At 33.2% G+C, this 13,121-nt stretch overlaps 2 protein-coding genes across 2 annotated transcripts; both read right to left on the bottom strand.

Annotated features, from left to right (window-relative positions):
• Positions 1–641: 641 nt before the first annotated feature.
• LOC141711718 (protein transport protein sft2-like) lies at positions 642–2,994 on the bottom strand. Its single transcript, XM_074514368.1, has 4 exons — positions 2,721–2,994; positions 1,605–1,872; positions 1,420–1,524; positions 642–1,047 (listed from the first exon to the last, which is right to left on the bottom strand). The coding sequence occupies exons 1-4, from the start codon at positions 2,921–2,923 to the stop codon at positions 937–939; spliced, it is 687 nt and encodes a 228-aa protein (XP_074370469.1). The 5' UTR covers positions 2,924–2,994; the 3' UTR covers positions 642–936.
• Positions 2,995–3,844: 850 nt separating this feature from the next.
• LOC141711717 (peptidyl-prolyl cis-trans isomerase FKBP16-1, chloroplastic) lies at positions 3,845–7,443 on the bottom strand. Its single transcript, XM_074514366.1, has 8 exons — positions 7,278–7,443; positions 6,591–6,776; positions 6,426–6,460; positions 5,932–6,025; positions 5,490–5,550; positions 4,758–4,803; positions 4,592–4,662; positions 3,845–4,100 (listed from the first exon to the last, which is right to left on the bottom strand). The coding sequence occupies exons 1-8, from the start codon at positions 7,430–7,432 to the stop codon at positions 4,023–4,025; spliced, it is 726 nt and encodes a 241-aa protein (XP_074370467.1). The 5' UTR covers positions 7,433–7,443; the 3' UTR covers positions 3,845–4,022.
• Between the last annotated feature and the right edge of the window lie 5,678 nt (positions 7,444–13,121).

The raw sequence follows: 13,121 nt of genomic DNA, 5'->3' as shown, positions 1-13,121 counted from the left end.
AGTTTTAGTTTAAGAATAAATTTTGTTAACTATTAATTATATTCTCTTTTTAATTATATTCTCTTATTAATTATATAATTAAAAAATAAAAAATTAATTTAAAATCTCATAAACTACAAATAACAAAACCATTATTTTATATTAAACCAAGTGATCCAAATTTGTCACTATTGGAGGAAAATTTGGGATAATATGCCCCAAATTTGAAATTTTGGATCAAAGTTGAATTTGCCTTTACGTACTTTTGATTTTCCTTTTCAGATATTGTTGTTACAGTACTACAAGTTCTGCTGTCATGCTATTATTGACACAATCATTTGTTTAATATCTTCCCCGTATGATTACAGTTTTACTTCACTAGAAAATAGTAACGTTCTTCAGCTCCCTACCACTGGCTTGGGTAACACAGGGTTAGAATCGACTTCCTGTTAAGAAGCTGTATTAGTCAAGTATGACGTATCTAGTTCCTCCCTTTTTTTATTATGAAGTGCAGAAAACAATGGTTTTGCTGGTATAGGAAACTAAGTTGTTCACTCTTGAGGTCTAAGGTCTTGGTAAACAACTTATAAAAACACAAACACGGAATATATTCATATACCCAAGCACAACACGAAACAATAAATTTCACAATCTCAATCAAGTTTTTAATTTCTAAATGTCATTTCATAATAATTTCGTGTGAAAATTACCGGTTTAATTGTTATTCACATCTCTCTGGAAGTCTGGCAAGACATTTTCTTCCAACTTGCTTAGTTCTCAACTAAATTTACATTCAGTTTTCCAATTTGCGGAACTCTAGAAATTTCAATCGCGCAACATACTCATGAATCACTAACTTCGGCACCAAGAATAACATAAAAAGGTAAAAATCGGGTGTAAGTTCTCTTATCCCAACAACTACAATTGAAGCTAACATAAGATGTTACGCTGCCAATGTCACCTGCCAAAGCATTTTAGCACCGAAGAGAACAGAGATGATGAGAGGAACTTGAGTCCAGCGGATCCACCAGGAAAGTAGGAGATAGCATAGTATGCAAGTGCAAGAACCTATAAGAATGAATTATCATTAAGCTCAAATATATGAAAAGCCATACAGTAATATATTTCAACACATTCGAGGAACTCTACAAGCAACTATAAGACGAGAAGACAGCACCTTACATATAAGACTCCAGATTTGCAACTTTTAATATTTATTAATTTTCTTTTGACATGGTTAGATGCTGTTTTTTAAGAGATCATCAGTGTCTCTTATTGTATAAACTGATGAAATATAATTTACCAAGTGTTCTTTTATAAACTTGTTAGTTTTTGAGAAACTAAATTAAATGAAAACACAAAACAAATAAGACTTTCATTATAACAGACTCTACGAACCAAAGAGCTTCAAAATCGTGGAAAAATGGCAGATGTTCATACCTGCAGAACTGAGAAGAATACAGAAAGGATGTAGCTATGAAGCACCATGGACACATAAATGGTGCCAATCATAGAGCCTATGAATCCTAATGTGAAAGGGAGTCTCTGGGAAAAAAGTGAATACAATGAAAAATGAGAGACATGTAGATAAGTAATTAAAATTATAGTTTGCCAGAACTCCGTACCTCTTTCGATGACATGTGTAGAAACTGATTCTTCGGACCTTTAAGAGCAAAGAATGCACCAATAATAAATCCACATCCAAGCGTAAAACAGAGTGCAAATTTTTGGGGTACCAAAACTATGACTGGCAAAAATAAAGTAAATGCCATGAAGATAAAGAACACTCCAGTGGCTAAAAGGAGGCCAAAATACATGAGAAATTTTCCTGAAGGAATGTTACTAGTGGCAGACTGAAGATTCCCGGGCAAGTCTCTCACTCCTTTTGTAACCCTGAAACATATATAGGACCAAGATTCAGGGATAATGCACAAACAAAAGCCCTAAATATATCAGAACTTTTATGGACGAGTCCAAATTGCATAATAGATAAACGCCTAAACAGACAAGAAAAATGTTAATCCAATTGTTAAGTGGATTTCCCTCAATAATAACCCCTCCTCTCTTTTTTTCTGCACTAACACTTATAGAGCAATACTAACATAATCTACATGTGAGAAGATGGATCTGTACTTGAGGTTGCTAGTGTGATCCCCAAAGATACTTGGGGAACCGTTATCTGACTAGTACATTAGCTAATTTCACCATCCGAACCTTAAAACAAGAGAATTAAAATTGCAAGCAAACAAGCTCGTTGAGTTCAACTGAAGTACCAAAGTCAAATAATATACATTGAAGGAAACAATTTACAACAAAAATCTTGTTAGTCTAGTTCCACAAACTTTGGTAGCATTGTCCCAGTTCCAATCCAATAACTATTTCGAACTATTTTAATGTAAGATCTGATATTCATGTAGGTCTATTAAGTAAATCTATCGTCTATGTTAACTAAGTATGAATTGTCAAGCAATCATGAAGCCTAAAGTTTATCATTTGAGTTTCGTAGAATAATAATCACAATCTAAGATTTTACAAGTGAGCTGCATCGAGTCGAGATAGCCAAGTAGTTGTACATTAATACTTAATTCCTGTCTAACATCACTTTAAAATTATCTAATACACTTCAAATAATGTTCGTTTAACAGATGATATAAAACAATCACAAAACCTAACAAATTGTACTAGAATTTTACAAAGTGAATTAGAGAATATAATTAATGATTAGAGTGAAGGATACTAACACGTTGAAAGTGCCGGAAACGCTGTCGTTGGCGTAAGAAACGGCAGATTCGAGATCGAATCCGGCGATGGTGGAGCTACTGCTGGTCTCTTGAGATGAAGCGTAGGAGTTCCAATCGGATAGCAAAGACGGCGTCGATTGACGCTGTAGTTCTTGTCCTGAACCCCCATCGTCGGAGCTCAATTTTGCAAACCAGCTTTGCATTTTCTTTTTTCGATTTAAAATGGGAAACACAGTAGAATAGTTGATGACTTCCCAGAACTATACTAGTTTGTTATTTTACCTTTTGAAAAAAAAAATAGTTTTATGATAGCTTACAACTTAAGTATTTTTTAAAGAGAAAAGTGCATACGACTACACAGCGGTTTTTTTTTACAAATTTCTTGTTAAGAAATTCCCGGGATGAGCTAGTGCCTAAGGATCTTAGAGGACATATGATAATTTTTTTTTGTCAAATTTATAGCAGATTTTATTAATAACATGAAAAAAACTCAATCAAAAAACAAATAGACGAACTAAATAATTAAACATATGATAAATTTTAAATCATTGAATTATCCAATTGTACTTAGCTGTATTAACATCAAAAAAAATTTATACTCGTCAAAATTAGATAAGTATGTACTTAACAAAAAATATTAAGAACTAAATTTAACATTTTTACTAGTGCTACTTAATAAACCTTTTAACAAAAGTTTAACTTTGCAAGAAGAAAATCTAAAATCCAAATGGTATAGTATTTGTTAAAGTAAATTGGAATAAATAACATTTTATGCACCAGTTTTACTTTGTACTTTTAACAGACAATTCGTATAAAATTTTGCTTGAATCTTTTGCTGCTTATTAAAGAGCAATTAAAAAGATGATAGCCATTAGTGCAGAGACAATGAGTTGTATTTTGAATCTTTCTATATTTAAGCAACAGAGGAAAAGAAAACCAACAAGGTGGCAGTGGTGGCTACATTACTGAAAACCTAATTGTTAGTGCCAACGGCCAAGAATTACATTCATTATCAACTCTATTCTAATCACAGGGGCAGCTGCTGCACATTGTTCTCTTCGAAAAGTATAAATAGTTAAATACAGTAGACAAAATTCTTGTAACCAGAAGTTCATAAACTCGACTTGGCTAAAAACATAAGTTCATAAAATTAAAAAGACAATAGTTATTTTAACTGTACACAACCCAAACCAATGAAATTAACAGAAGTGCAGTGTTGAAGGTAAATAATATACACCCATTTGCGAAGGAAAAATATGATAGGTTGTAACAAGTTACTACAGAACTTTCAGGATTAAGTGACTACAGAACTTTCAGAAGCTGCACTTCGAATATCAATGGCTCATTTGCATGGGACAAAAGGCTACGTCGGGGGCCAAACTGCAATCAACAACATAATACGAGCATAAAAGTCACGGATTCACTGTATATACATTCAAAGTTCTTTGTTGAAACAAGTATAATCAATATCTTGAAGGCGGCAAGGGAGATCAACTCAAGGATAATTAGGTTGATCGGATGAGGTAAGTTGTTTCTATTATATTTTTTCCTATTGATTTAAGCCCTAACTTGCTCTCATCCTCATCTCCCTCGCTCTCCATAAGCAACCATATATCAGTCCCAGATTCTTAGTTTCCAATAAAATTGGTTAACAAAATCTGTAGAAATTGGCTTTAAAATGTTCTTTTTTGCCAATCAAGTTTTTTTGGATGCTATATGAAATTGTTTTGTATTATTACTATAGTGACGAAGTGTGGCTGCCATAGATGGCATAAAATAACTTGAATAAACCAGTTGAGCCATAGAGAGATGAAGAGAAGGTTAAACTTATACTAGAATATAAATCCAGCAAGACAAAAAAGATGGCAAACCTCATTAGGAATTGGCTGCAAGTTTTCATTGATATATCCTAGTGAAGGGGGTATTAGTGCTCTTCTTTTTCCTGAACAGAAAGTAATATTGCTTACATCATTAAGTGCTGAAAATAAGTAGGGGCTGTAGTACATTATTGTATCAGTGTAACGATGAATAGAATACCTCCAACTTTCATACCGACCAATACCTCCTTCAGACCCTCTATAATCTGTAAAAATAAAATGGCATCACTTACAAAAACCTTCCAAGGGGCAGCAAAGAAAAAAACTATATCTTTCCCTATTAAAGATAATGTTTTTATTCAAATATCCTATATGTATGTCCTCAAAAATGAGACTAAATTTTTCTATACTTAATCAGAAGAACTAGAACTCTTTTCTTTACACTTTAGTTGAGCCTACATACATTTTAGAATAGCGGTCCCAGGCCTCTCTTGGCAATAGTTTCTCTCTTCTATTAATTTTAACTTTTAAAGGCAGGGAAGAACAAAAAGAAAAGGAGTGAGCAAATTGTCCCCCCTCTCCTCCTTTGCTAGAAGAGAGTCTCATTTAAACTTTCTATTCATATTTTTTATGTTTCAAAGCTCAGAACCGATGTAATTCATTTGATCGTAGACATGAATTTGGCAACAAAAACTACTAATAATTTGAGAAATAATTCAAACTCTTGATTCTCACTATAAATATAGGGAGTAGTATAGCTAGTTACTTGCTCCCTCCCCCATCCATTTTGTACAAAATAATTTATCAATTTTCCAGTTCCAGGTGAAGAAGAAAAATGTTAAGTGCATAATAGAGAACCACTACCAATTCAACGTGTTCCATTGTGATCTTCAAATAGATCAAGTAAATAGTCATACTACACTCGAGCATTAAACATGAAAACAGGGTTCACCTCGTTATCATCTAGTGGAAGTACAACTGGAGTGCTTTCTCCACTGAACTGATCTACTGTACTGCAAACAACATACAAACCTTGATACAATTCTGGATTGTAATATGACCTTCTTGAAAACAACTACAAATATATACTGTATATAAAATCCAAATTTGACGCTCAACACTTGGACATAATTATGACACTTGAAAGTTCTTTTTGACTAAAAACATGCAAAATAAGATAATAATATATTGTCAAATCCGACATTTGGACACATATCCATGTTGGAGATTTTCAACCGAGTCTAGGCCGCTATTATGAGAATTCATATGAAGACCAGGAATGCTAATTGCTAAGACTATCACAACTCAAACTGCTATCGATGGACTAATTCAAGAAATCACAAATCAATTTATTGCAGCAAAATTATGTACAACCAAAATAAAGGGTAAAATACCTATGAACAAAATAACCATTTGAGCGCCGACACACATAGTTAAATTCAACGTTATTTCCTTCACGAGCTTCTGGTCCTTCTCCTTCAACAATATCTGAAACACAATCCACAAAAAAGTCAGATAGTTTTACAAATTAATAATCAAATAACATTGTTGGTGATTGTCTCTATCTACTACCATATTCTCACAACATATTTTGGACTAATGTAAATGTTTCCAGCTGAATGTTGATCTTTTTTAGAGACTGTCATAACACTTTCAGAAGCAATTTAACAATCTAGAAACATGAATATATATACAATCCTGATCAATTCGCCAACTTTAAAGTATTTAAACTACTCGCATTGTGTTCATATCATAATTATCTGAAGACAACTTAAAAGGTATCAGTCAAATTTTATCAGGTAGACTAAATCTCAACTGTTAACTTGTAAAATATGTGCATGTGTTAAAGCCCTCTTGTGTGATAGTATCAAAAGAAAAAGTTAGTTACCTTGAATCCTGACTCCACTGACAAGCTTCCGAGTACTGGATGCTTCAAATCAAAATTAAAAAAAAAACTAGCATTAGATGTATCAACATGTATGGTGACAGTTTAATAAAGTAAGCTCCAACTTCTAAGCTAAGAACAGACTGGATACATGCATATAACATTTACCGAATCACATCAGGTTCTTTCATCTCTGGCTTTTGCAAAGCAAGAAGAGGATATACATTTAGTGAGACATGACTAAATCCAACGAACTGCAGAAGCAACCTTCTTGGAACTTTTTTAACTAGGCGAGGAGACTGATCATTCAAGTTCATAGTTGTGACCATCTTCAATCGTCCATTTTCAATAGACCTGGCTAAGTGTAAAACTTACAGCTTAGTAATTTCTTGTTAATTAAAAATTAATAGCGATAATGATAACAAACGGAGCAAAATGTCCGTATAGGAATTGACCTAGGAACAGCAGCAGCAGCAGCAGCAACAGCTAAAATAGATAAATTTATCATAGTCGGCCTAGACTGATGCAGCTAATTAATTATATAGGCTTCAATGGACAACTAATATGGCCTGTATACGCCCCCTCACTCGAAAGCCATTTGACTTGAAAATTGGATGTGTCGGATAGATTAATGAGTTGCTAAATTAGGCTTCATGCCTGTAATCATGTATTAATACTTTACAGTGGACACACTATGTTCAACTTGTTCCTTAAGCATGCTTGATAAACCAATCATAAAAACAGAGCATCATGTTTACAATTGAACGTATGACATTATGTTATATCAAAAGCTTGATAAGTACTTGCGATATTAACACAATTATGAACTAAAAGCGTGATTTATATACTTGATACCTTAGTGATAGTACAGCGCGTGGAATCCTGGGAATGTATTGAATCACAGAAGCTGTCATTGCTATGTTTGTTGCCAAAGCGGATAAGATTTTCCTGGTCGCCTGATTGTGTGTTGTGTGTAACGGGAACTTTTTGCCCGCACTAGGCGGCTCCATATTTCTTTATTTTTAATTTTTTCCCAGTATGTAATTTTATAACGTAAATCTATACGTGTTATTTCCTTTAAAAAATATAAAGATCAATAAATTTGTACGTTTTACCGTAAGTTTTTTTGATGAATTTGAATATTTTTAATATTAATAATATAACTTTAAAGTAATATAGGATTATATATATATATATATAAGATACAACTTAAAAAAAATTGTTTGTGAATATATGAAAAATAAAGTTGATGGTACGATTCGGAAAAAATGATGTTCAAATATAAGAATTGAGAAATTGAATTTGTAAAACATAAATAAAATATTTTTAAAAATTTGTTAAAACCAAAATAGATTCAGAAATATCCTTTTATGCTTATTTTTTATATACTCTATAGATATAACATCACAATTTAATTAAATATTGGACATAATAAAGTCCACCCACTGACTCGATTTGGGCATAAAGGAGTTGGATTTGGCATAACTAACAGACTCCGTTGAAAACATGTATTAAACACACATTTCATCCATATCAACGTTTGGCGATAATGGAGGTAAGTCTACCTTGTTTCTTCCTTATTTTATCTTGTTTATTTGTTGTTTCATGACTGATTATTAGTTAAGGTTTATCTTTCAAGTTTAGGAGTGTTTTGTGTTGATCATCATCTTATTTTGTGTTGTTCTTCATTGATTTGGAGACTTTCATATTATTTATTGTATAATATGCTCACCTGAATGTTTGATACTAAAGAACTAAATTCATGATTGCAAAGTTTAGTCAGAGTAAGAAATCTGGACATTATGTATAAGCACAAAACTTGGATTAAATTCTTTATGAAATATGAATTAAGTATAATATATGTCTTTGTCTTTGTACATGTATCATCCGCATTATGCATGCTATATTGTACAAAATATACTTTTCTGAAATCCACAATATTTTAAATGTAAAATGCATTGTTCAATAGAGATTATAGTTTTATATTTGCTTGGCGATTATACATGGAGCACTTATCTTTGATCATATGACCTCTTGAAAAGATCATAATTTATTGTTGATTATAATGTTTATGATTTTATAAAAAGATGAATTCTTTAGAAAGTTTGTATAATCGTATATGAACTAATTTTTTTTAAATTGCGGCAAATGAAAATGCCATATTCTAAATTGACGGATGAAAATGAGACGGGTAAAATTGCATCATATTTTAATTATTAAATTTTTTAAAGAAAGTCTGTAATTTTTGAATTTGTCAGTATTATGTTAATTTGTAGGAATAGTAGAGAAAGCGATATGCAGATTCCTTTGTGCAAATGTGAAAAAAAAAAGATGGTGCATTTGTAAGTCAGAGTATTATTTAATTCCAGTCTAATAAAGTATATTGTTTAAATATATGCCTTTTGGGGTTAATGTAGTAAATATATCTGTATATGCAGAGAATTCCGTCTTATTTCATCGAGAGGTTTGGTCAGCAACTTGACAAACATGTACACCTCAACTGTAATAATATAGTATGGAATGACGTATTATAAGAATAGGAAGAAAGTATGTGGTTTATCTAATTTTTTTAGATTTAATGGTCTAAAAATGTACTATGTTGTTCTATTTGAGTATTTTGGGTTTTGGAGTCTGCATTTTCAATCATATGGCTAGTGCGATTACTTCTCAAGAAATTGATCCATTGGAGTTTTTTACAACTTATAAGTATAAGAACCAGAATTTAGATGAGTTTGTATATGGTAGTGACCACGACAGTACCGAAAGGTATATCGCTTGTGCTATGTACGATGCTATTGAACATAATCCCGAGGGATTCATGACTGAGGTGAATGGAGCTGGCAAGTTGGAGGAAATACAAACTCTGGTAATGACTTTAGAAACATATAGTCTATATTATATTTATACATATATGCACATATATAACTCCTATAATGTGATAATCTTCCTTAAATTTTTGGACAGGAATTGAAAAAGGAACTTCAGAAATAATATAATAAATGGAAAGAAATGAAGCACATTGTCTTGAAGCTTGGATGTAGGAAATGGCAAGTAGATGTGCAAGTGATGGACGATAAATGTACGCTTGGGAGAGGCTCCCCTGTTGTTTTTCATGCTCCCTGGTTGTGTTTCATGCTCCCTAGTTTTGTTTCATGCTCCCATATCTGTTTCATGATCTCTTGTTTTATTTCATGCTCCTTTGATTATTTCATGCTCCCTTGTTGTATTTCATGCTCCACTTTTGTATTTCATGCTCCAGTAATGTACTTCATGCTCACTCGTTGTTTTTCATGCTCCCGTGATGTATTTCATGCTCCCTCGTTGTATTTCATGCTCTCGTGATGTATTATATGTTCCAATAATGTATTTCATGCTCCCTTGTTGTATTTCATGCTCCTGTGATGTATTTCATGCTCCTTTGATGTATTTCATGCTCCCTTGTTGTATTTCATGCTCCCCTTTTGTATTTCATGATCCCTAGTTCTTTTTCATGCTCCCTAGTTGTATTTCATGCTCTCATGTTGTATTTCATGCTCCCTTGTTATATTTCATGCTTCCCTGTTGTTTTTCATGCTCCCTGGTTGTGTTTCATGCTCCCTAGTTCTGCTTCATGCTCCCTCTTTGTATTTCATGTTCCCATATATGTTTCATGCTCTCTTGTTTTATTTCATGCTCCCGTCATGTATTTCATGCTCCCTTGTTTTATTTCATGCTCCCGTATTGTATGTCATGTTCACGTGATGTATTTCATGCTCCCGTATTGTATTGCATGAAATACATTACTGGAGCATGAAATACATCACGGGATGTATTTCATACTCCCTTGTTGTATTTTATGCTCCCAAGTTTTTTTCATGCTCCTTTGATGTATTTCATGCTCCCTTATTGTATTTCATGCTCTACTTTTGTATTTCATGTTCCAGTAATGTATATCATGCTCCCTTGTTGTATTTCATGCTTCCATGATGTATTTCATGCTCCTTTGATGTATTTCATGCTCCCTTATTGTATTTCATGCTCCCCATTTGTATTTCATGCTCCTTTGATGTATTTCATGCTCTCTTGTTGTATTTCATGCTCCCCTTTTGTATTTCATGCTCCCTAGTTATGTTTCATGCTCCCTAATTGTATTTCATGCTCCCATGTTGTATTTCATGCTCCCTTATTGTACTTCATGCTCCCCTGTTGTTTTTCATGCTCCCTGGTTGTGTTTCATACTCCCTAGTTCTGTTTCATGATCCCTCTTTGTATTTCATGCTCCCATATATGTTTCATGCTCTCTTGTTTTATTTCATGCTCCCGTCATGTATTTCATGCTCCCTTGTTTTATTTAATGCTCCTGTATTGTATTTCATGCTCCCGTGATGTATTTCATGTCCCTTGTTGTATTTCATGCTCCCTTGTTGTATTTCATGCTCCCCAGTTCTCTTTCATGCTCCCTAGTTCTCTTTCATGCTCCCTCGTTGTCTTTCATGCTCCCTCGTTGTCTTTCATGCTCCCTTGTTGTATTTCATGCTCCCCTTTTATATTTCATGCTCCCTAGTTCTGTTTCATGCTCCCTAGTTGTATTTCATGCTCCCCTGTTGTTTTTCATGCTCCCCGGTTGTGTTTCATGCTCCCTAGTTCTGTTTCATGCTCCCTCTTTGTATTTCATGCTCCCATATCTGTTTCATGCTCTCTTGTTTTATTTCATGCTCCCGTCATGTATTTCATGCTCCCTTGTTTTATTTTATGCTCCCGTATTGTATTTCATGCTCCCGTAATGTATTTCATGCTCCTTTGTTGTGTTTCATGCTCCTTAGTTCTCTTTCATGCTCCCTCGTTGTCTTTCATACTCCCGTGTTGTATTTCTTGTTCCGGTGATGTACTTCATGCTCCCCTGTTGTGTTTGGGATTTTATAATTTGGGAATTTGCTGCTTACTTCATATTTATAATGTCCAACCGAATTCTTCGAAAGAGAAAAAGAGAGGAAGAGTTTCGGAGCACGGCAGATTCACACCCGACGGTAATTCCTATTTTCTTGTAATTCTTGCTTGTAATTGAAATTCTTGTTGCATTTGCTTGTAATGCTTGTAATTCTTGTAATTTATATCATGTTCTTGTAATTTGTGTATATGTTGAATGTTTCTTCATTCTTTAAGTTGTTCAAACATTGTCATAATGCTGAATGTTTGAATCCTACTGTTGCATTGTTGTTTGGACCTTTTATGATTCTATACATGATTATTATTATGATTTTGAATTTGTTCTGCCTGATATAATTATATGTATAGGTGTGCATTGTGATAATTGATTACGTCTATTTTGCTAATATTGTGAGGTTCCGGTGAGTGTTTGTTGGACCTTGTGCATGTAGAGAATTAGCATTATAGAAACTGGAATTAGCTGAATAATGGTGGCGTTCTTTTGGTAGTCCGTATGTTAATCTGAGACTAATTAATGAAATATTTGGAAGATCATTGAGGTAGGTGTGATGAGAGAAGCACCTGACAAGCATAAAATTCGCAGTTGACAAATTGAGAACATCGCTAATGAAAATAAATATTAGAGAATTAAAAATAAATAAGATAACAATGTGCTTTCATATTAAAACTTTGTTATGGTCTAGTGGAACTGAACAAGCAGCCCTAAGATGCCAGCACTAGAAAAACTGGCAGGTACATGAATTATGAATATTTTTGTAGAATGATAGGGTATAACTCAATACTATCATATTAGTCTTTAGATCAGAATGTGCAGGGAAAGTTCGTCGTTCGCCTTATGCATTTTGAATTTTAATTATTCATCAGGGGAAAACATTTGCTTCATACTGTTGTCATAATTTAGAATGTGCACTATTAATTTAATGCACCCAAGATAATGTAGTTGTAATAAAAATCTTGATCTTGTAATTGTACATGTGACATTTGCTGAAAGAGAAAGAGATAGGAGAGAGTGAGGGGGAGAAATTTGAAGTTAAAACAATGAAAGAAAGTGTCCTCACTTGACATGAGGCTAAAACATAAGTTGGAGGTTCGGTTTGGTGCTCATTTTATAAAAGCATTGTATATTATTAGGTGTGACAATAAAAATGTTTATCATCTTCATCACAGACCTAGCATGTGGTTGACTTTGTTCCCCTCTATTCCACCTAGTCGTTACTACTCTTCTAGTTCGTTCATGAGTACACCTACTCAATCGTTATGTACATTCCCCACTTAAGTAAATGGTGAAAGATAGGATTGGATGGACTGCAATGTGATAGTAATGGGAATTACTGGGAAAAAATTAGACTGTGAGTAGTTGCTAACCCGAAGACTGGGTAATTAACAGTATAAAGTAGACCTTTTTAGCTCCCAGGTGTCAATTGCTTATATAGGAGTTTTGGTATTGATTAGTCTTGTTGTTCCATTTAAAGCTTCTTTTTTCATAGTTATCTAAGAAAGATGTTCACAATACTACCAGATTAATTGTTACTATAACTTATTAGGACACTAGGAAAATTTTATGATTCTTTGAATATTAGTAATTTGCATTATACCTTGAGTTATAGTATTGAGTGTTACATGTCAAACTTTTGATATAATGAATCCGTTGTTTTATTGGTAGTCCATATATCACCATTCATAGTATTGTTTTATTGTGTATATCTGGTGGATGTTCTGGTGGATGCTTGTATCATTTCAATTTCAATTTCAATTTATTAAGCAAATGGGAAC

Source organism: Apium graveolens, chromosome 3, assembly GCF_009905375.1.
Source record: "Apium graveolens cultivar Ventura chromosome 3, ASM990537v1, whole genome shotgun sequence".
Lineage (NCBI taxonomy): Eukaryota > Viridiplantae > Streptophyta > Magnoliopsida > Apiales > Apiaceae > Apium > Apium graveolens.
This window is presented reverse-complemented; position numbering and strand designations above follow the sequence as displayed.

Excerpts from the sequence above, each read along its gene's own strand:
- LOC141711717 (XM_074514366.1), bottom strand. The coding sequence starts at position 7,432 with ATGGAGCCGCCTAGTGCGGGCAAAAAGTTCCCGTTACACACAACACAC. Across the intron at positions 5,551-5,931 it reads AATGGTTATTTTGTTCATAG|TACAGTAGATCAGTTCAGTG; the intron begins GTATTTTACCCT and ends TGTTGTTTGCAG. Across the intron at positions 4,101-4,591 it reads TGCAGCCAATTCCTAATGAG|TTTGGCCCCCGACGTAGCCT; the intron begins GTTTGCCATCTT and ends TGTTGATTGCAG.
- LOC141711718 (XM_074514368.1), bottom strand. The coding sequence starts at position 2,923 with ATGCAAAGCTGGTTTGCAAAATTGAGCTCCGACGATGGGGGTTCAGGA. Across the intron at positions 1,873-2,720 it reads GTTTCCGGCACTTTCAACGT|GGTTACAAAAGGAGTGAGAG; the intron begins GTTAGTATCCTT and ends TATATGTTTCAG. Across the intron at positions 1,525-1,604 it reads TACACATGTCATCGAAAGAG|AGACTCCCTTTCACATTAGG; the intron begins GTACGGAGTTCT and ends CTTTTTTCCCAG.